General features: G+C 41.8%; 1 protein-coding gene across 2 annotated transcripts in view; it reads right to left on the bottom strand.

The window, feature by feature from the left end:
* Window positions 1–23,638, bottom strand: part of KLF12 (KLF transcription factor 12) — a 269,928-nt gene that overhangs the window by 123,197 nt on the left and 123,093 nt on the right. Inside the window, exon 2 of one of the 2 annotated variants that reach the window (XM_063444691.1) lies at window positions 4,269–4,355. In XM_063444691.1, coding sequence (XP_063300761.1) covers window positions 4,269–4,334 — 66 coding nt within the window. In that variant the 5' untranslated portion in view covers window positions 4,335–4,355. The remainder of the gene's footprint in view (window positions 1–4,268; window positions 4,356–23,638) is intronic. The other variant, XM_063444692.1, reaches the window with a different exon arrangement.

The raw sequence follows: 23,638 nt of genomic DNA, 5'->3' as shown, positions 1-23,638 counted from the left end.
ACGTTTTACATTGTCCACCAATTGCCCCCCCCCCCCCTCCCCAGTGCTTAGCTTTTCATTCCGGAATGGGACAATTTATTGGATGATCCATGGTGGAGAAAAAGTTTGTTCAGCCCTGAGAGCCAAAGATTGTTGTGTCTCTTTTCTGTTTTGGAAAGAAGAAAAGATCACAGGCACTCCAAATTTTAAGCCGTATGCAGCTTTAATGTAACAAAATGCAACGCAACGTTTCGACCAACAAAGGTCTTTTTCAAGCTTTTCTGTGTTGGGAGAGTAGGTCTCCCAAAAGAAATCTGGATGTAGCTCCTTCTACTACACCAGAAGCTGAGCTGTGCTCCTGAACAATTTAAGTACACGAAGGACAGTACATTTTAGCATTTTTTGTTTTAATGACTTTTATATTTATACTTGCAACTATAATTGTGTTTGCTATGTTGTTACCTCTATCTATTAAACTTTAATTGAATATCTTTTGAGCTCACATGCCTAGTGACATCCCACATATACTTGCTCAATTGCAGTATCTGTGATATACAAGATTAGTGTAGAGAGTTGTGGGTGGAAGATTTTATCTATAGTATTTTATCTGACACCTTGACAAAAGTTGTATGAAGTAGCTGACAGAGTTAATAAAAGCAACAATCATTATATATTTATATAATATTTATATAATATTTATATATGCTCAGAGTCACATCCCCAGTGCTGTAATGTAGAGTTGGACAATTTTTCAACTAGCCACAGAATAAGTGTCTTATCTACAGAATCATTTAACACTTTGATGAAGATGTAGATACTGGGCAGTGTCCACATTAAAGTGTCTGTATTTGGCTACAAAATGTGCTTCTATGTATGCCATATGTATGTAGTATTTCTAATAAATTGGCAGAGCAAGAAATGCTTTGTTTAATCCTTTCTGTAAGTCTTCAGAGTGCGGTGTTTGGTTAATATTTGTCACTTTGTGTATAAGATGTAGCTAGACCTGGGGGTACGGTGTAAACAGAAAGTATACCATGCTGTACCCCAGTTACACGGACAGATGTAAGGGATCCAAAGACCTGCTGTTATGGACCCCTAAAGGATAACTAAACCAAAGACATATGCATCTTATTCCCTGCATTAACGACAACTATATGAAAAATGCAATGGACTACGGGTACCAATCCATGTTATTCTGAATATTCCCTCTACAGTACAGAGTCTTAATTAGACCTGTAAAGGTAATAGTGTACATTACAACCATAAAAACAAATCAATACACTGCACATCCCTCTGTAAATCAAAGGATTTAATGATATTAGAAATTCTTAAACATTACACATAAAGTACCAATAACCATAATTAAGATATATGCTGCTGATTGTTTGTTTATTTGTTTTACATTAATTAAGCCAGCATTAAAATCAGTATTGCTATGACAGTGGCCATTTTTTTAAACAAAACTATTTGGAATTTGTAAAACAAATTTGCAAAGACCAGTTTCTTTGGAATGACTTATAAAGCATCACATTAAAATGGTCATTAGAAAGAATATGTTAAACAAGCCTCTTATGCCGAAATGCAATTTACAGCAAGAACAGAAAGAATACTACACATGCTAGCGGCAGCACATAAAAAATGTCACCATGAAGATTAACAAATAACTTTAACGCAGTCCTAAAATCTTAATTTGCCAAAGCTGCCCCAACTTTGAAGGGACACTCTGAATGACAAAAGCATTACATGTTTGGTATAATTGTTATATTGTCGAGTGTGTTCTGGCGCCATCCTCTGGTTTAATACTGATGGTTTTTAAACAAATTTGGAATGGTTCAACATAAACCGGTGTTTTCACTGTGTTTCGATGCTGCCTCATCATCAGAATTAACCTTTCTATATTGCCAGAGTCAATTTAATCTAACCTGGACCACATTGATTAGCTACTTATATAGTAAATGCAATACAGGTTACCAGGGGTAGTCAACCTGGTCCCTACTGCCCACTAGTGGGCGGTATGGGATTTCAGGTGGGCGGTGGTGGGTTCTGTGGAAAACGTCCCCTCACACACACAGCACCCTCACACACAGTACCCTTCACACACACTGCACTTCTCACATACACACTGCACTCCTCACACACACTGCCCCCTCCCTCCCCTGTCCCTTAGTGTCACTCTCCCCTCCCTCCCCTTTCCCTTAGTGTTCCTCTCCCCAACTTACTTGTCTCTTAATCCCCCTCTTAGTGTTCTTCTCCCCTCCCCCTTAGTGTCCTTTTTCCCTTCCCTTCCCGTTCCTCTTCCGCTGCTTACCTGTCTCTTAGTGCCCCCCAACCCCTTAATGTTTCTCCCACCCCCCCTTAGCGTTCCTCTCCCCTACCTTCCCTCTCTTTTAATGCCCCCCCTACCCCAGTGTTCCTTTTCCCTTCCCTCCCCTGTACCTTAGTGCCCCCCCGTAATGTTCCTCTCTCTCCCCCTGAGTGTTCCTCTCCCCTCAATTTCTTTTAGTGGTCGCCCCCCCTCCCCTGTCTCTTAGTGTTCCTTCCCCCCCCATCCCTTAGTGCCTCTCTCTCTCCCCCCTTGGTCCGCTCCCCTCCCTCCCCCTAAGTGGTCTGCTCCCCTCCCCGTTGTGTCTCTTACCTCCCATGTTGCCGGGGGGAGTGGACCGCGGTCCAGAAGCTTAACATTTCTGTACCCGGCCAGACTGACAGGAAGTGCTCTCTCATATATATTCTACATATATATTTAACTATTAATTTTACATAATTATTGAATTTTATTCATTATAATTTGAGGGACCTGCCTAACAACCCAGACAGACAGTCCAGATAATTTAATTGGTAAGCCCTATGTTTAACCCTGTAACTTTCCAAAACATCATAAAACCTTTACATGGGGGGTATTGTTATACTCAGAAGACTTTGCTAAACAAAAATATGAACGTTTCAAAACAGTAAAAGTTATCACCAGTAGGAGTGCAGTTTTTGTGAAAAAAATGCAAAAAAACAAATAAAAATGCTAACTTTGGACAGCGTTTGTGACTAAGTGGCTACTACAAAAGAGGGGACATACCCTATTTTGAATATGCTGGGTTGTCTACAATTGTAAATTGTATGCTTTGGTATTTCCAAAACTTCATAAAACCTGTACATGGGGGATATTGTTATACTCGGGAGACTTCCCTGAACAAAAATATGAGTGTTTCAAAACAGTAAAACTTATCACGATGATGATATCACCAGTAAAAGTGCAGTTTTCACTATTTGTTAAAGGAACACTATAGTCACCTAAACAACTTTAGCTTAATGAAGCAGTTTTGGTGTGTAGATCATGCCTCTCATGTTTCACTGCTCAATCCACTACCATTTAGGAGTTAAATCCCTTTGTTTCTGTTTATGAAGCCCTTACCACACCTTCCCTGGTTCTGATTGACACAGCCTGCATGAAAAAAAAATTGGTTTCACTTTCAATCAGAAATAATTTACCTTAAACAATTTCAATTGTATCTCTTGCTCTGTAAATATAAATTTAATCACATACAGGAGGTGCTTGCAATAAAGGAAGGATAAACATTAGATGACCCTTAACAGGAAGTGTTTATGGAAGGTTGTGCAAGTCACATGCAGAGAGGTGCGACAAGTGGGAAAATAAACAAAGTGATTTAACTCCTTACTGGTAGATAACTGAGCACTGAGACTGCAGGAGCATTATCTATATACCAAAACGGTTTAATTAAGCTAAAGTTGTTTTGGTGACTATAATGTCCCTTTAACATTGTTTAGGCATGTAATACCATCAACCATTTCCAATGAAATGGAACAAACAGATATCCTAGATGTGAAATATCCTCCTTTTATGTGGCTAAGATTTGCAAACATGGTAAATTGAAAAAACAAGTCTGCAAACATTTAATTCTATTTTGCTTCTGAATTGGTAGAATGCCAGTATAACCATGTTTAATTATATTCAAACATATTTATCATTCGCTTAAGGCTATTACAAATGATACAGTGTTAGTACAAACTTTGAGAGTGATAATATGTGCAATTATTTTCATAGTGAGAAACTCCATGACCAATATACAATATACCACTCATTTCACAAGCAGATCACTTTATATTTTAACTCCTTAAGGACATAACTTCTGGAATAAAAGGGAATCATGACGGAATATTTCCGTCATGTGTCGTTAAGGGGTTAAATGAATAAATGGTATGGCAATATCTTCAGCCATGTAGGACATACAACGAATACATGCATTCTAGGAAGGAACATCATCTCATGTCTTGCTTACCCCTTGCTCAGATTCCAATAGGTCTGCTTTGACTCTGACTGCCGGCATCCCGTCCAGCATTAACATTCTGCTTTAAAAGACGTCTTTCTATGGAGAAAAAAAAAAAAACATAAACTTAATCTGTGTATTTTTACATGTATCTTATTTAAATAATATATGTCCAAATTGTGCATTTTTATTCACATATGCTAATTTGACCAATGTATGCCCAAGTTGGTTTATATTTTACAACAAAAAGACAACTCGTGAGAGTTAAGGTGTCCATTACAAGTGGAAAATTTACGACATGTGCCAACTGGCATAGAAACATGCTCAGATTGTAGGATAATCTAGTTATATTTTATAATAAAAAAAAAAATCAACACACATTAACATCTAAATAGTATTCTTTAGTATCATGTATACTGGTAACAAAGATAATGCTTTGATGTAGCTTGTTGTCCTCACATCTCCTCTGCCCATCACATCAGACTCTATTCCTAGGACCTTCTAGGGTTTGAACCTTAATCTCATCAGACTCCATTCCTAGGACCTTCTAGGGCAGGGGTAGGCAACCTACGGCACTAGTGCCATGCACGGCACTCAAGGTGTCTTTCCACGGCACTCAAGGCTGCTAGAGCCAAACAGGCTCTGGCCTCTCAGGAGTCTCAGTGAAACTTCAGATATCTGCTAATACGAAGAGGTAGTGAAGGACAATCCTCAATTTATGCATTGCAGAACGTAGAGGAAGTGATCTCAGATCAGTTCCTCCCAGCACTTGTGAATGGGAATCCACACTGTAGTAGAGCATCCTGCAGCTGCTGTTGCAGCTCCTGTCCTTGACCTGTACCTGGCCAGCCTGGTCCCCACTGGAACCCAGGGAAGCCACCCACACTGCTAGATATACACAGACCTGCAGAATAAGCCTACCCTCATACAAATAATACGAACAGCCTACACACAAACATAGACACAATCCCCACAAACACAACACCACTAACAACCCACATGCATGCACACAATTCCACATGCAGCCTCTCACATGCAATACCCCAAACAGCCCCCACACACTACCAAACACACAATGTGACATATCCATCCACACACAAAGCAATTACAGTAAAAATAATACAAGCAGAATACGGCAGCATACACACCTCAATTTAAAAAAATAGGATCGGCACGCTATGGGACATCACAATCCGATATCGGCACAGTGCTGCTAAAAGGTTGCCTACCCCTGTTCTAGGGTTTGAACCTTAATCTCATCAGACTCCATTCCTAGGACCTTCTAGGGTTTGAACCTTAATCTCATCACAGTCCATTCCTAGCATTTTCCAGGGTTGAAACCTTAATCTCACATGTTTACCCTAATAGGTCAAACATTCTGACGCAGTGACAAATAGCAAACACCCAGCTAGCTTGCATTCTAAAACCGAATTTCAAATATTTGTGCTTTAAGGTCTTTATTTAATATTAAACACAATTATTTAATGTTTCTGTACAATGCTCAATCACTCATTCCATTGAATTGGTTAAAATCGCAAGACATGCACATGAACACCTGAATCCAGAAATAAACTGTGCATTAAAATTAATATAACCAACGGAAATAGGAATGACATTAAAGCTAGGAAGAGAGCTAGGCACAGTATTAAGAAACGAGATATGCTCATAATTTGGCAATAGGAATGAAAGTATGCCAAGATAATTTTGTATGCTAGTAAATATGTAAAATGTTCCTTTTCCTAATTTCACTCCTTGTGGCATTGCATTTTGATATAATAAATTGTCACATACAGTGCCTTGCAAAAGTATTCACCCCCCTTGACTTTTTACCTATTTTGTTACATTACAGCCTTAAATTCAATGTTTTATTAATCTGAATGTTATGTGATGGATCAGAACACAATAGTCTAACTTGGTGAAGTGAAATGAGAAAAATATATACATAAAACTATTTTTTAGATATAAAAAACAGAGAATTGGCATGTGCGTATGTATTCACCCCTTTGTTATGAAGCCAATAAAAAGCTCTGGTGCAACCAATTACCTTCAGTAGTCACACAATTAGTGAAATGATGTCCACCTGTGTGTAATCTAAGTGTCACATGATCTGTCATTACACACATACACTTTTTTTGAAAGTCCCCAGAGGCTGCAACACCGAAGCAAGAGGCACCACTAGCCATGAAGACCAAGGAACTCTCCAAACAAGTAAGGGACAATGTTGTTGAGAAGTACAAGTCAGGGTTAGGTTATAAAAAAATATCCAAATCTTTGATGATCCCCAGGAGCACCATTAAATCTATCATAACCAAATGGAAAGAACATGGCACAACAGCAAACCTGCCAAGAGAAGGCCGCCCACCAAAACTCACGGACCGGGCAAGGAGGGCATTAATCAGAGAGGCAGCACAGCGACCTAAGGTAACCCCGGTGGAGCTGCAGAGTTCCACATCAGAGACTGGAGTATCTGTACATAGGACGACAATAAGCCGTACGCTCCATAGAGTTGGGCTTTATGGCAGAGTGGCCAGAAGAAAGCCATTGCTTTCACAAAAAACAAAATGGCACGCTTTGAGTTTGCAAAAAGGCATGTGGGAGACTCCCAAAATGTATGGAAAATACAGTGTCTCCATGCAGAGCGTGGGGATGCTGAACGATAGGGCTGCTTACTGTGCAGCACTGAGCCAGGAAGCCCCTTCAGTGGCCATCTAAGGAGTGACCACTTAGAGGTGTCCCCTCCTAAGGCAGTGTTTACATGAAACACATCTAGTTCAGTTATAAGCATAGATTTTTCACAGTTAATCAAATGCATATTTTACCAAACGCAGAGTAGTTTCTAATGAACAGGTATCTTTTACATTTGTCATCTGGGCACTAAAAAAATACACACAGGATTTTTAATTTGCTACACTCCAGAGCATTCATCTGGATATACTGGAGGGCTTCAGTATAATAATTTGATGAGTGTGCTTTTCAGTATTTCAGGGTTATACAGATCAACTTTCTAAATGAGCTGATCATGTGACTCTTTACAAGTCTTGGACATATTCTATGCAGCACAGTGCAAATGTTTTAAATTGTGTGAGCACTTATTACTATGGTCAGTAATGAATTTTAGGTAAGCTGTCTAGCTGCTGTCTTCTTAAATCAATAAACCTTGAGTGCAAGGAAAAGGCAAAGCATAGAGAAAAGTAGGTAGTATTACTTGTCTGCCCGCATATCAATGAGCAGGTGCTCACTAAAAGCGAAGGTAGGTGATTAAATTTAACTGCACAGAACACATTTTATGTGATTAGTACCATGCAGGGTTTATACTTATTTAATGCATACAGCTCAATCCAATTGGATTTCCTACAAATGTATTCAAAACACCAAAAGGCAAAAGAAAAATAACAGTTTAATCAGATATATCAATCGGATTCGTAAAATAACAATTATTCAGTACGTATTAATATATTAAATGTCACCAGTTAAACACTAATTACAGCTTATTTTCTATGTGGAAAAAAACACAACTTTGAAAATTGTAAGCTGAATCAATCAATGGAAACAGAAATGTACACTAGATTCAGGCCCAATATTGGCAGGACATTCCCAATTGTTGGGTCCTGTCCCACCGTCCTGACATTTGGGGACAACAGGGATCTGTCCCCCAACAAGCACACGCTATGGTCAGGACATGAGGACCCTGTAGAGAGCAATGAAACAGTACACCCCATAGGGTCTGCCCTCAGTGGACTGGCCTTAAAAATTAAAGAGACAGCCTGGCATCCAGGCAGGCATGGTTAAAGTTCAATTAACGGGGCAGGAGATAAAAACTTCTAAAGTGAGTAAGATCTGAAACCATTTTTTCATGACAGGGGAAGGTGTAGCTAGGGCTGTATGGAAAGAAACAAAAGTGATTTAGCTTCTTTCCAAACAAACTGTCCAAACAAACTATACTTGTTCAGTATTTTTCTAATTGTACTGTCATGAACTTTAACAAGGCATTTGATACAGTTCCACACAGAAGATTAGTGTTCAAACTCAAGGAAATCGGTCTAGATGAAAATGCTTGTTCTTGGGTAGAACATTGGCTTAAAAACAGAGTACAAAGAGTTGTCGTTAATGGTAAATTTTCAAGCTGGACAGAGGTGGCAAGTGGTGTCCCTCAGGGGTCTGTTCTGGGACCCCTTCTATTTAACATGTTTATAAATGATCTTGAAGACAGCATTGAAAGTCATGTTTCAGTGTTTGCAGATGACACAAAACTTTGTAAAATAATACAATGTGAGCAAGATATTACTTTGCTGCAGAGGGATTTAGATAGACTGGAGGACTGGGCACTCAAATGGCAGATGACATTTAATGTTGAAAAATGCAAAGTTATGCACTTAGGCGTAAAGAATACACAAGCAACGTATACCCTTAATGGAAGCGAATTAGGGATAACAACACACGAAAAGGACTTGGGAATTGTTATAGACAACAAACTATGCAACAATGTGCAATGTCAATCAGCAGTGGCCAAGGCCAGTAGGGTATTGTCATGCATGAAAAAGGGCATTCATTCTCGGGACGAGAATATAATTTTGCCTCTTTATAAATCACTGGTAAGACCACACATTGAATATGCTGTGCAATTTTGGGCACCTGTTCTAAAGAAGGATATTATGGCACTAGAAAAAGTGCAGAGGCGGGCTACAAAATTAATAAAAGGAATGGAGCATTTTAGTTATGAAGAAAGGTTAACAAATTTAAACCTATTTAGTTTAGAAAAACGTTGCCTGAGAGGGGATATGATAACATTATACAAATATATTCGAGGCCAATACAAACCATTGTGTGGAAATCTATTCACAAACCGGACTTTACATAGGACACGAGGTCATGCGTTTAGACTAGAAGAAAGAAGATTTCGTCTAAGGCAAAGGAAAGGTTTGTTTACTGTAAGAACAATCAGGATGTGGAATTCTCTGCCTGAAGAAGTGGTTTTATCAGAGTCCATTCAGATGTTCAAACAGCTACTAGATGCATACTTGCAAAAACAGAATATTCAAGGATATAATCTTTCAATGTAGGGTAATAACTGCTTGATCCAAGGATAAATCTGACTGCCATTCTGGGGTCAAGAAGGAATTTTTTTCCTAGCTTGTTGCAAAATTGGAAGTGCTTCAGACTGGGGTTTTTTTTTGCCTTCTTTTGGATCAACAGCAAAAAACATATGTGAGGAAGGCTGAACTTGATGGACGCAAGTCTCTTTTCAGCTATGTAACTATGTAACTATGTAACTATGAGATTGCTGAGGCCTCGAGAGTCTGAGATGTAACTCTTGAGTTTTTTGGGGGGCTGTCCACTCCTTCACAGGTAGACAACTCTCTTGAGTTTTTTCCTCTTGTGAATAATCTTTCTCACTGTGGAATGATGGACTTCAACTTGTTTGGAAATTGCCTTATAACTCTTCCAAATTCGATGGGCAGCAACAATTGCTTTTCTAAGATCAATGTTGATGTCTTTCCTCCTTGGCATTGTGTTAAAACACCTCAATGTTCTAGACCAGCAAACTGCTAAAACTTTGGATTTTATAGAGGTGGTCACAATTGCTGACGATCAATTAATCAAGAGCATTTGATTAGCTTCCTGTCTGCTAAATAGCCTCTTCAATCCTATGGAAGTAGTAAAGATGCACTTAGTTTTTCACACATGCCTTTTCCATTTTGGTTTTATTTTTGTTAAATAAATCTGTAATATGTCATGTGCTATTCATTGTATATACCTATTTGTAAGACTTGCTAAGGGACAGATGATTGTAATAGTGCCCTGATATGTAAAACCACAGAATTCAGAGAGGGTGTACTTTCTTTTTCCCATGGCTGTATATACGTACACACACCATATATGATGGTGAAATGAGATAGATACATCTACTAAAAGGGTCCATGTAATATTTTAATTATAAATTTATACTAAAGATTAAATAATTATAACAAACCATGCACCCTCTCCTTTTTAACATTACAGTTTGACTTTTTAGAGATTGTTACGGAGTCTTCTTGTTGCTTGTGCGCAATGAGCATTTAAAGACCCTTAAAAAGAATAATAGACTCCACTAAAGATGGTCAAATAACATATTCTCTTTAACCAACAGCCTTTCTATTCGTGATTTAAGAAGCTCACTGAAGTTTTACTGCAAGACCAGAGACATGTAATAAAAAGCACTCTTACGGTTGACCAGTTAGCAAACTCAGTAGGCTGAGCAGTCAAAACTGCATGTCCCTGAGAAGGAGAAGGTGGCAGAGAGCAAAGATTGTTCTGCTTCATGGCGGAGGAACAAGCCGAGAGGAAATACACAAAGAGGATTTAGGAAAGACTAATTCAATGAACTGTCGCAATAGGATAATAGGTTAATGTGCTCTTTAATGATCTGTAGCCACATAATATGGATATATTTTACTGTAGCTATTCCTTGAGTGACATTATTAACCCCCAAAAAAACAACAATTGTATGAGTTTAATATGATAATAATAACAATAATATGATATGGACATGCTTTCCAACTGTCCCAGGTTTTCTCTTGGGACACCAAAAACAGTGTGGTTACTATTGGTTTAGCCTATGTTTTTATTCATCCTATCTTTCGATTAGAACTGTTTTTGAACTACATATTGTATTTCATAATTTGTTAAAGCATTATAGATTGCTGGAATCATATCATGGTTTTTCACCCATATTGTTTATGCCAAATATAACAAATTAAACCAAGTCACAGAATAATTATTTTCAGAATAGATCGACAACGTGGTATATACACAAGTATGTCCGGTCTAGGCCCTTACGATCTGCTGAAGACTTACGTCTATCTTCTGTCCGTACTCCCACCTCTGATGCTCGCCTTCAAGATTTCTCGAGGGCTGCACCGTTCCTGTGGAACTCGCTTCCCTCCTCCGTTAGATGCTCACCCAGTCTCCACTCCTTCAAAAAATTGTTAAAAACCCACTTCTTCATAAAAGCATATCAATTAAACTATAAATAGCTCCCAACTGATTCCTCTTCTGCAACTGTCACTAGTCTAATACTATCCTTTCCTTTTTGTGTCATTTTACCCCACTCCCTCTAACATGTAAGCTCATTGAGCAGGGCCCTCAACCCCTCTGTTCCTGTGTGTCCAACTTGTCTGGTTGCAACTACATGTCTGTTCGTCCACCCATTGTAAAGTGCTGCGGAATTTGATGGCGCTCTATAAATATCATAATAATAATAATTATTATTATTATTATTATATTCATGTTCCTATTAAGTGAAGAGAAACGCAAAAGTTTGATAAAACATTCTGTATATTCCCTCTAAATGTATTGTTTAAAAAAAAAAAAAAAAAAGGTGAATAGTGTGATACGGAGGGAATAATAATCTATGATCAAAAAACAAACACATTTTAACATACATAAAATGCCAATAAGTAAAGTCTTACACATTAAGCACTCTGCTTGTTGTAGCTCAAGACCCATACAGATCCGTGCCGAAACAGATATATCATTATTTGTCTACATGTTAATAGAGGGATGCATTAACATATATACTTAACAAAAAAAACAGACATCACTGTATTTACATATATTGACATATATGAGTAGGTAGCTTGGGAGTAGTTTATGAATTTAATACAAAGAGTGATACAGCATTTAATGGCTGGGTCTGACAAAACCAAGAGTCATAGAACTGTGGAAGTATTTTATGAAACCATTAAAAAAAATTTAATAAGTATGCCCAAAATTCTGCCAATCAGATGAACCTATTCTTTTTTTTTTTAGTTTTCTTTTCTTGCTCTAAAACCAAGTGTTTATATATAATAATTGAAAGTATCACAAAAAGAAATGACCCTCAAAGCTGAAACAGAAAGAGAAGGGTAAAACCAGGAGCATTCACGTCAATCCATCTTTGCAGGAATTCAATACATTCTCACAAACATTGTTATCTGCTGGAAACCAGACATCTACCTTTCGGTGGGTAACATACTCTGACTACCAGGCGATTCTCAAAGAGGATACAATTATGTAAACAACCTTTATTCAAATATGTGCTAGCTTTACTTCTTTATGTTCGTGGTTGGATTAACTGCTTGAGCGCCAACAGAGTTGCATTGAATTAATTGAGATCATGTGCAAACCTTCATATCTAGAAAGCAAGACAAGCTTGTATGAGCCAAAATATAGGATGAGTTACACTTGCTTTTCTTCTCACCACCACATATATTCTTATACCTGCATGGACACGACATGAAATCCCCCTTCGTTCTCAATAACTACTACCTGGTATGCACAAGCTGCCTAAGCTGGGGAAGCTGAAGTGCATAATAATATGGCAAGATTCTTCTACATAGTAAATGTGTTTTCTGGATTCCCACCTCATGCAGGTTTTACTGAATGAACAGCTTATGTTGCAACTAGGAACGCTATAATTGGTTCTGAGTTGGCTTGCAAATCTTGTAAACAACAGCAATGAAGGTATCATGCACATAGATTACGGACAGTTTATTGATTATTGACAGAATTACCATTCTTCGAGTGTAGTAATCAGAAGAATAAATTACAACCGATCAATAAAGTAGGCAAGTTATGACACAATAGTGAATACAGTTTTTTCCACAGTCAAAATCCAACATAATAAAAATAGTAATAGTATTTGCTATTTCATTATATGTCCATTACTTTTTCATAAAGTACAACCACAAATTATAGTATAAATACACGCAATTTACGTCTGATTAAATCTAAAATTATATAAAGTATTAAAATCTATAGTGCCAGCATTTTAAGAATTAAAGCCCCTGACGAAGGTGCATCTAAGTTAGCACCGAAACGCGCGTCGGGCTTTTTGGGCTCTTTTTTCACGTACACATTTTTCTCACTTAAGCTATCTATCACTATGTGCAGGCAACCAACATTCTAAGTATGGTTCTGCACATAGAGGCACTCTAACTATTTCTTTCACCTCCTTTCCTGTTGGGTCACTATTTATATTAGAGTCTATAGAGGAGGTTCCTCTGGGTGCTATGGGGGAATTCTGGTAAACATGTTGAACTCATCTCTTCTAGCTATTATAACCATCTACAGGTTAGCAGGGCCGGATTAACATAGGGGCTGATGGAGCTGCAGCTCCAGGCCCAGGCCCATGGAATAGGCCCATTGGTTTAAAAAAAAAAAATGTTTTTTTTTTTTTTTTTACACACTACTCTTAGGGTTGCCAGGTATTTCTCATGTATTTCTTAGGGTTGCCAGGTATATCTCAGAAGTATTTCTCAGGTATTTGAGGCTGCCTAGCCGGTGCCGGTATTGCAGTAATACCGGCAATACAAATGTCTGTCTCAGTATAAACATAGATTATTCTGCAATACCAGCGCCGGCCAGTAGGGGTCGCTGTTTGTGTGGAGAGAGGCAGTGATAAGAAGTTATGGCATCTCCCTCCCTGCCTCTCTCTACTCACTGATCCGCGGGGGAGCAGCTCTGCACAGAGAGTCCAGACAGCAGCTCCGAGACATGGGGACGCCTGAGACATTGGGACACTGGGGAACATGGGGACCCTGAGCATGGACGTCCGCAGGAATTTTTCCGGGGGGGGGGGGGGGGGGGTTGGGGTCATAATTGCAATGACATCCATGCTTGGCCCCCTTTTGACAGTGTCATGAAAGGGAAGGACCCCCCTTTACCCCCCATTCGGACGCCCATGACCCTGAGACACTAGGGACACAGTGGCCCCATGTCTCCCAGTGGCCCCTAGTCTGTGTCCCCATGTCTCCCAGCCACTGTCCCTAGTGGCTCAGTGGCCCCATGTCTCCCAGTGTCCCCATGTCTCTAAGTGTCCCCTAGTGTCCTAGTGACATCAGGACACTGGGATACATGAGTACACAGACTCTAAGGGACACTGGGAGACATGGGGATACAAACACTAGGGGACACTGGGCGACTTTGAGACATAGGAGACATGGCAGTGTCCCCATGTCTCCCAGGCAGTGTCCCTAGTATCTCAGTATCCCCATGTGTCCCTGGTGTTTCTCAGTGTCTGTAGTGTGCCAGTGTCCCTAGTGTCTCAGTGTTCCCTAGACTCCCAAAGTCCCCTAGTCTCCCAATGTCTCTGTGTCCCCATGTCTCCTAGTGTCTCAGTGTCCCCGAGTATAAAAGAAAAAATCTCAGGCACTCACTGTGATAGATTTTGGCAGGTTTATTGGACACCGCAACGTTTCGACCTGTACCCAGGTCTTTATCAAGTCTCCAATGTCCCCTATGTATCAGTGTCCCCTATGTATCAGTGTCTCTCAGTGCCCCGTAGTGTCTCTGTGCCCGTAGTGTCTCTGTGCCCCGTAGTGTCTCTGTGCCCCGTAGTGTCTCTGTGCCCGTAGTGTCTCTGTGCCCGTAGTGTCTCTGTGCCCGTAGTGTCTCTGCGCCCGTAGTGTCTCTGCGCCCGTATTGTCTCTGTGCCCGTAGTGTCTCTGCGCCCGTAGTGTCTCTGCGCCCGTATTGTCTCTGTGCCCGTAGTGTCTGTGTCCCCTAGTATAAAAGAAAAAAATCTCAGGCACTCACTGTGATAGCTTTAAGCAGGTTTATTGGACACCGCAACATTTTGACCTGTACCCAGGTTTTTATCAAGTCTCCAGTGTCCCCTATATATCACAGTGTCTCAGTGCCCCATGTCTCTCCGTGTCCCCTCGTGTCTGTCACCCAGTATCCCCAAGAGTCTCAGATTTCCCAGGTCTCCCAGTGTTCCCTAGTATCTGTGTCCCCAGGTCTCCCAGTGTCCCAATGTATCTCAATGTCCCCTAGTGACATGGGGACACTGGGAGACATAGGGACACATACATTCCCCCTTTTTGTGTATGTTCGCCCTTTCGGCCGTTCTGGTTATGTGATTTGTGTCAGTAGCCCACCCTTTTACCGCATCCATAGACTTCCTGCTTTACTGTACACTGCTGTTAGGGGGTATGGGTTTACTTGAAAGATGAAAGCATGAGATTAGCAAAGGGTATGTGTTTTCTCATAGTTGCATCCTATGAGTTTCCCTACAGCATCATCTCCATCAGATACATGACGCTTAGGAGGTAGGATTGTTTTAGTGTTTTTGGTCAATAAGATTTTGTAATTAGGCCCATCATAATTATCAGCACCAGGCCCACTGGGCTCTTAATCCGGCCCTGCAGGTTAGCATTACAGTGATATAGCAATAATCGTAGGTGAAGTTGCATGCTACCCCCAACACTGATTTTGGGCTTTTTTGATTTAACCAGCTAACCACAGTCGGAATACCATAGGCTGTGTAAATACTGGCGTCAACCAATAGCCATTCGGTGTTCACCAATGTTATAGACTTTTTAGTGACCTTTTCCTGATACCTATGTCAGCTACCTGACAGTTACCTATGGTTTACACTCTAACCACTGGACTTGACCATGCTAATTGCCTATTAAAGTCAGTATCCAGCGGTAATTTTTCGAGTGAATAGAATTCAAGGTATCATAGGATCCATATGGAGGTGAGCCATTAAGGCTTGTTATCACTATATTTTGGTTAATCTACTTATCTAAATCAGACTACACTCATTCTATATCTATCGATTGATTGATTAATTTATTTATTTATCTATTCATTTATCTATTTGGTTTCTCTCCAGGATTGTACTCAGCTAGTCTGGTGTCAGGGTACCTGAGGCCTCTACCTCTAAGGGAGGTAGAGATTTGGTGGTTTGCCCGTCCAGGCGAGCTGTTTCCTTCGTTCCTCGCGGTTCATCCAGTCACTTAAACACCGGCCGCGAGGAATCCACGTCCTTTTCTAGCGGGACGCTCAATACGTGACGTCATGACGCTATCACGAGCGACCTGTCACTCAAGTGTCCGATATCCAATCGGTACTTGTCAGAGGCGTGATTACCATCCAGAGCCAGGGTATTTAAGCTTACTTCTCTCTTCAGCTCATTGCCCTGTCGTGGTTCTAGCTTGTCTAGTCACTCAGTGCTCTGGTATTCTAGTTTACTCTATTTGGTTTTGACTCGGCTTGTTGTACTACCCTGCTTCTCTGTTCTCCCTTGACCCGGCTTGTCTCTCGCTTATCTGTCTTCCCGTTCCCTCGACCTCGGCTTGTCTCTGACTATTCTCTATTACTCTCGGTACGTTAGTCCGGCCATTCTAAGGCCCGGTATACGTACCTTTCCACTCTTTGTACTCTGCGTGTTGGATCCCTGTCCCGATCCTGACTTTACGACAGGGCCAATGGATCCTGCAGGTACAAACAGTCAGCTTGGTTCTTCTGATCCCAGGTTTGACGCCATGGAGCATAGGATGGATCAGATGGCTCTAGCACTACAGGCACTTTTGTCTCGTGCTAGTAACCCACCTGAGGAGACACGTACTCCTTCTATTTCTCCTGCAGTCTCAGGTCTAGAGGTAGCCACTGTAGGTGCTTCTTCCCGTATTACCCCACCAGTACGTTATGGCGGGTCACCGGAGAAGTGCCGTGGTTTTCTGAACCAGATTAGCATCCATTTCGAATTACAACCCCGCTCTTATCCTACAGATAGAGCGAAGGTTGGATTTGTTATTACTTTACTCATTGAGAAAGCTCTGAGATGGGCCAATCCTTTATGGGAGAATGATAATCCACTAGTCTATAATTATAATGCCTTTGTAGTTGCGTTTAGAAGAACTTTTGACCCTCCTGGTAGAAAGGTCAATGCAGCTAGATTACTGTTGCGCCTTAGACAGGACAATCGAACACTTGTGGACTATGCACTAGAGTTCAGGTCCTTGGCGGCAGAAGTTAAGTGGAACGAACAGGCTTATATAGATGTGTTTCTGAATGGGTTATCAGATGTAATTCTTGACGAGGTCGCTACTAGAGAACTCCCTGAGAATTTGGAGGATTTAATTTCTTTTATATCTCGTATTGATGAACGCATAAGAGAGAGGCAGAACACTCGAGATAGGACCCGTAGACCCTCCTTTAAACTAGCGCCTACCTTTCAAAATTCTGAGTTCGAGGACTTACGTATTTATGAACCTATGCAGATAGGCAGTACTCATCTCACAGAGAGAGAGAGACAGTACAGAAGAAGGGAGGGTTTATGTATGTATTGTGGAGTCAGAGGACATTTACGCCTAAATTGTCCTAATCGTTCGGGAAACGCTCGCACCTAAGTTTCTCTAGAGCAGTGCTCCCCAACCTTTTTATCGCCGCGGACCGGTAAACGTTTGATAATTTTTCCGTGGCCCGCTTGTTTTGATTTAATAAGACAAAAAAAACCCAAACAGTCACATATATTAAAAAAAAACACGCAGACACATACATAGTCAGAAAATCACAAACACAGTCACATAAAGACATAGACTCAAAATTGTGTGTATGTGTGTGTGAGCGGTGCAGTGTGTATGTGAGGGTGGCAGTGTGTGTGAGAGTTGCAGTGTGTGTGTGGGGGGCAGTGTTTGTGGGGCAGTGTGTGTTGTGTGTGTATGGGGGAAATGTTTGTGGGGCAGTGTGTGCAGTGTGTGTATGGGGGCAATGTTTGTGGGGCAGTGTGTGTATGGGGGCAGTGTTTGTGGGGCAGTGTGTGTAGTGTGTGTATGGGGCAGTGTGTGTAGTGTGTGTATGGGGTAGTGTGTGTATGGGGTAGTGTGTGTATGGGGCAGTGTGTGTATGGGGTAGTGTGTGTATGGGGCAGTGTGTGTATGGGGCAGTGTGTGTATGGGGCAGTGTGTGTATGGGGCAATGTGTGTAGTGTGTTTATGGGGCAGTGTTTGTGGGGCAGTGTGTGCAGTCTGTGTATGGGGCAGTGTTTGTAGTGTGTGTATGGGGCAATGTGTGTAGTGTGTGTGTGGGGCAGTGTGTGTATGGGGACAGTGTTTGTGGGGCAGTGTGTGTAGTGTGTGTATGGGGCAGTGTTTGTGGGGCAGTGTGTGCATGGGGGCAGTGTTTGTGGGGCAGTGTGTGCATGGGGGCAGTGTTTGTGGGGCAGTGTGTGCATGGGGGCAGTGTTTGTGGGGCAATGTGTGTAGTGTGTGTATGGGGCAGTGTGTAGTGTGTGCATGGGGCAGTGTTTGTAGTGTGTATGGGGCAGTGTTTGTGGGGCAGTGTGTGTAGTGTGTTTATGGGGCAATGTGTGTAGTGTGTGTGTGGGGGCAGTGTGTGTAGTGTGTTTATGGGGCAGTGTGTGTATGGGGGGTAAGGAGGCTTTTTAAAAATTTATTTAATTAAAATTAAGATATTCATGTCCCCCCTCCCTTCTTACCTTTACTGGGAGGAGGGGGGACATTTCTTAGTCCCTGGTGGTCCGGTGGGCATTCCCTGGTGGTCCGGTGGTGGTGAGGTGAACTCTAGCCCAGTTACAGGGCTAGAGTTCACTCTCGCGAGATTTGGAGCGTTGCCGTGGTTACCGCGGCAACGCTCCAAATCTCGCGAGAGGAGGACCCGGAGGAGCTGCAGGTAAGAGCTCCCGGGTCCTCTCTCACTCCCCTGCCGGCTGTCAGCACAGTGCCTGCAGACCGGGGAGGGAGATCTCTGATCTCCCCTCCGGTCCGCAGGCACATTGCAGGGCTGGCACTTGGGCAATGCCAGCCCTGCATTAGCCGGCAGGCTCGCACACCCCACACCCCTGGGCGGCCCGGTACCGTTTGATCCACGGACCGGTACCGGTCCGCGGCCCGGGGGTTGGGGAACACTGCTCTAGAGGACAGGCCTTGGGTGTTTCTACTTTGTCCTCTATTCACAACTACAAAGAGTTCAGGCTTCTGTTACCCGTTTCTTTGAGGTGGGAGAAGGGAGTAGTAAAGACTATGGCACTAATCGATTCTGGAGCTGCTGAGAGCTTTATAGATCAGGGTTTTGTTGCCAAGCATGCTATCCCATCCCAGTTAAAAGAGACACCACTGGCTGTTGAGGCCATCGATGGTAGACCGTTACTTGAGCCTGTTATTTTCCATGAGACCATACCGATTAACTTAACTGTTGGCATCCTACATAAAGAGGATATATCCTTAATGCTCATTTCTTCTCCGTCTATTCCCATAGTCCTGGGATACTCCTGGTTGAGGAGACACAACCCTATTATTAATTGGGAGTCAGGGGAGATAGTTTCGTGGGGAAAGAATTGTCAAGAAAAATGCTTGCGGAAGGTCTTACCTCTTGGATTAACTAACACATCGACTACCTCTGACAATCCTACAGAGACACAAATTCCGCCTCAGTATCTAGATTTAAAGGCAGTATTTGACAAAAAGAAAGCCGATACCTTACCCCCACACAGGTCCTTTGATTGCAAAATTAACCTACTCCCTGGTACCATGCCTCCCAGAGGTCATGTATACCCATTATCTACAAAAGAGAACTCAGTTCTAGAGGAGTATATTCACGAGAATTTAGACAAGGGATTTATCAGGAGGTCCTCCTCCCCTGCCGGGGCTGGATTTTTTTTTGTTAAAAAGAAAGATGGTTCTTTGAGACCTTGTATTGATTATCGAGGCTTGAATAAGATAACCATTAAAAATGCCTACCCGATTCCCTTGATCACCGAACTCTTCGATCGTTTGAAGGGCTCTACAATTTTCACCAAGTTAGACCTCAGAGGGGCATATAACTTGGTGAGAATCCAGCAGGGACATGAGTGGATGACGGCATTCAATACTCGCTATGGTCACTATGAATATACGGTTATGCCTTTTGGGTTATGCAATGCACCAGCGGTATTCCAAGATCTGATAAATGAGGTTCTTAGGGAATTTCAGCAAGAGTGCGTCATTGTATACCTAGATGATATACTTATACATTCTAGTGAGATTGAGACTCATCACAAGCAAGTCAGGAGGGTTTTGCACAAGCTTCTTCAGCATGGTTTGTACTGCAAGTTGGAGAAATGTAGCTTTGATCAAACCCAGGTAACCTTTCTCGGCTATGTGATCTCTGGGGAGGGATTTAAGATGGATCCGGATAAACTCCAGTCCATTCTAGAGTGGCCTTTACCCAAAGGTCTTAAAGCCGTACAGAGATTTATTGGTTTTTCCAATTATTATAGGCGCTTTATTAAGGGCTATTCTTCAATTATCGCACCTATCACTAATATGACCAAACAGGGGGCTGATACTAAGAATTGGACTACTGAAGCTCTTCTTGCGTTCAAAACTCTCAAGGAGCTTTTCGCTTCCGCTCCAATTTTAGTTCACCCCGACACTTCCCTGCCTTTTCTGCTTGAGGTAGACGCATCAGAGACTGGTTTAGGTGCTGTCCTATCTCAAAGGTTGGGTGTTGATAAACCATTACATCCATGTGGATTTTTCTCTAAAAAATTGTCCGGTACTGAGAGCAGATATGACATTGGTGACAGAGAATTACTAGCGGTTATCAAAGCTTTGAAAGAGTGGAGACATTTATTGGAAGGTACTTTACATCCTGTTACCATTCTAACAGACCACAAAAATTTGTCTTATATCGGAGAGGCCAAGCGTTTGTCCTCCAGGCAGGCTCGTTGGTCATTGTTTCTTACCCATTTCAATTACGTTCTGACTTACAGACCTGGCTCAAAGAATTCTAAAGCCGATGCGCTATCTCGCCAATTTGAGCCTTCTGCTTCAGTTGAACCACTTGTGTCCTCCATTGTACCCAAATGCAATATTATTGCTAATACCAGTCTTAAAATTCATTCTCCGCTACTTGACCAGATCTTGAAGTCACAACATCTAGCTCCCGGAAACACTCCTGAGGGAAGAAACTTTGTTCCTCCGGAACTTCAACTGGAGCTCTTACAATGTTTTCACGAAAGTAAGATAGCTGGTCATCCTGGTATTCGCAAGACGTACTCTCTGATATCCAAGGATTTCTGGTGGCCTTCACTTCGAAAAGATATTGAGGAGTTCGTCGCAGCTTGTGAGACTTGTGCCAAGACTAAACTACCTCATGCTTCTCCATGTGGCCTGTTACACCCCTTGGACGTTCCTGAGAAACCTTGGTCCTGTTTGTCCATAGACTTTATCGTTGATTTACCTGCTTCCAAGAGACAAACTGTTATTCTCACGGTGGTGGATAGATTTACTAAGATGGCTCATTTCGTACCATTACCTAAACTTCCGACTTCTCCTGAATTGGCGGAGATTTTTGCGAGAGAGGTTTTTCGCCTACATGGGATTCCTTCGGAGATTGTTTCTGATAGAGGTTCTCAATTTGTCTCACGTTTCTGGAGATCCTTTTGTTCTCAAATGGGTATCAAATTGAACTTCTCCTCTGCCTATCACCCTCAGTCTAACGGAGCTGCTGAACGTACTAATCAAAAGATCGAACAGTATCTACGTTGCTTTGTTTCCGAACACCAGGACGATTGGGTCGGTCTGATTCCTTGGGCGGAGTTCGCACACAATAACCTTGTTTGTGATTCAACTCGCTCTAGCCCTTTCTTCATGAACTATGGCTTTCATCCTTCGATTTTTCCTTCGGTTTCCTCTTCTCAGGGGATACCGTCGGTTGATGATCATGTCGCCAACCTGAAGAGATTATGGGATCAGACTCGGCAAATTCTATTACATAGTTCTTCGTTGTTCAAGAAACACGCTGACAAGCATAGAAGAGCGGCTCCTGTTTTTGTTCCTGGGGATAGGGTATGGTTGAGTACTAAGAATATTCGCCTAAAAGTCCCATCTATGAAGTTTGCTCCTCGCTACATAGGTCCTTACAGGATTCTCACTCGTATCAACCCGGTTGCGTATCGCCTTGCTCTGCCACCTGCCTTACGCATTCCTAACTCTTTTCATGTCTCCTTGTTGAAACCTCTTATTTGCAACAAATTCTCCTCTAAGGTTTCCTCCCCTCGTCCTGTTCAGGTGGAGGGTCGGGAGGAGTACGAGGTCAGCTCCATCATTGATTCCAGAATTTCAAGGGGAAAATTGCAATATCTGGTCAACTGGAGGGGATATGGTCCTGAGGAGAGGAGTTGGGTACCTCAGGAGGACGTTCATGCGTCTCGCCTTCGCAGAGCATTTCACCTCCGCTTCCCATCTCGTCCCGGTTCCTTCCGCCCGGTGGGCGTATCTGAGAGGGGGGGTACTGTCAGGGTACCTGAGGCCTCTACCTCTAAGGGAGGTAGAGATTTGGTGGTTTGCCCGTCCAGGCGAGCTGTTTCCTTCGTTCCTCGCGGTTCATCCAGTCACTTAAACACCGGCCGCGAGGAATCCACGTCCTTTTCTAGCGGGACACTCAATACGTGACGTCATGACGCTATCACGAGCGACCTGTCACTCAAGTGTCCGATATCCAATCGGTACTTGTCAGAGGCGTGATTACCATCCAGAGCCAGGGTATTTAAGCTTACTTCTCTCTTCAGCTCATTGCCCTGTCGTGGTTCTAGCTTGTCTAGTCACTCAGTGCTCTGGTATTCTAGTTTACTCTATTTGGTTTTGACTCGGCTTGTTGTACTACCCTGCTTCTCTGTTCTCCCTTGACCCGGCTTGTCTCTCGCTTATCTGTCTTCCCGTTCCCTCGACCTCGGCTTGTCTCTGACTATTCTCTATTACTCTCGGTACGTTAGTCCGGCCATTCTAAGGCCCGGTATACGTACCTTTCCACTCTTTGTACTCTGCGTGTTGGATCCCTGTCCCGATCCTGACATCTGGATCCCTCCAGCTTTTTGAGTATATATATTTATCTTTTAAGAATTAAAGATACATGCTGTGAATCCACTATGAGCTCAATTTGACATTGCTACTTCCTGAAAACAGGCCTAACACAAATATTGATAGTGTCAGCCTTTAATGGTCCCAAAAAGAAACATTCGCTCTTTCACATTTCATAATGCAAATGAATGAAACAAAGAATCAACAACCATTCAAAAATAAATTGTACCTAGGGATATCAATCATCTTCTGAACTTGCCCGAAGTCTCATGAACATCTATAGTTACTCTGCTTTTCTGATAACTATCAATCTTATATTTCATATGAGCTTTAATTTTCATAACGTACATGCTATTAGGGTCTCCTTGCCATGCTGCATCAAAGTGGAGCTTTCCACAGCAATATTACAACATAGATACCTGTCATTGTTTTACTGAAGAACTGAATTTATATAACTAAAAGTGTATCATTATATAAATAACTAATATGCATCATTATTGGTTCAATTACAGGTATATGGTGAAAATATCAGCAGTTTCACCAGTAAAAAGCAATTGCCTTGATGTTGTAATGTTCCCTAATATATAAATAGAGAGAGAGAGAGAGAGAGAGAGAGAGAGAGAGAGATAAACACACACACTTATTGAATAGCTGCCCAGAAGACATATTTTGATTTAATATGAGGGCATGTATTATTTCTTAGAATATAAGAAAGAACAAGACTATGTGAGAACATAAACCACTTGAATATGTGTAACCAATTCATAGAATATA

This window comes from Pelobates fuscus, chromosome 1, assembly GCF_036172605.1.
Source record: "Pelobates fuscus isolate aPelFus1 chromosome 1, aPelFus1.pri, whole genome shotgun sequence".
Lineage (NCBI taxonomy): Eukaryota > Metazoa > Chordata > Amphibia > Anura > Pelobatidae > Pelobates > Pelobates fuscus.
Note: the sequence above shows the minus strand (reverse complement) of the source record. Positions and strands in the feature narration are given on the sequence as shown.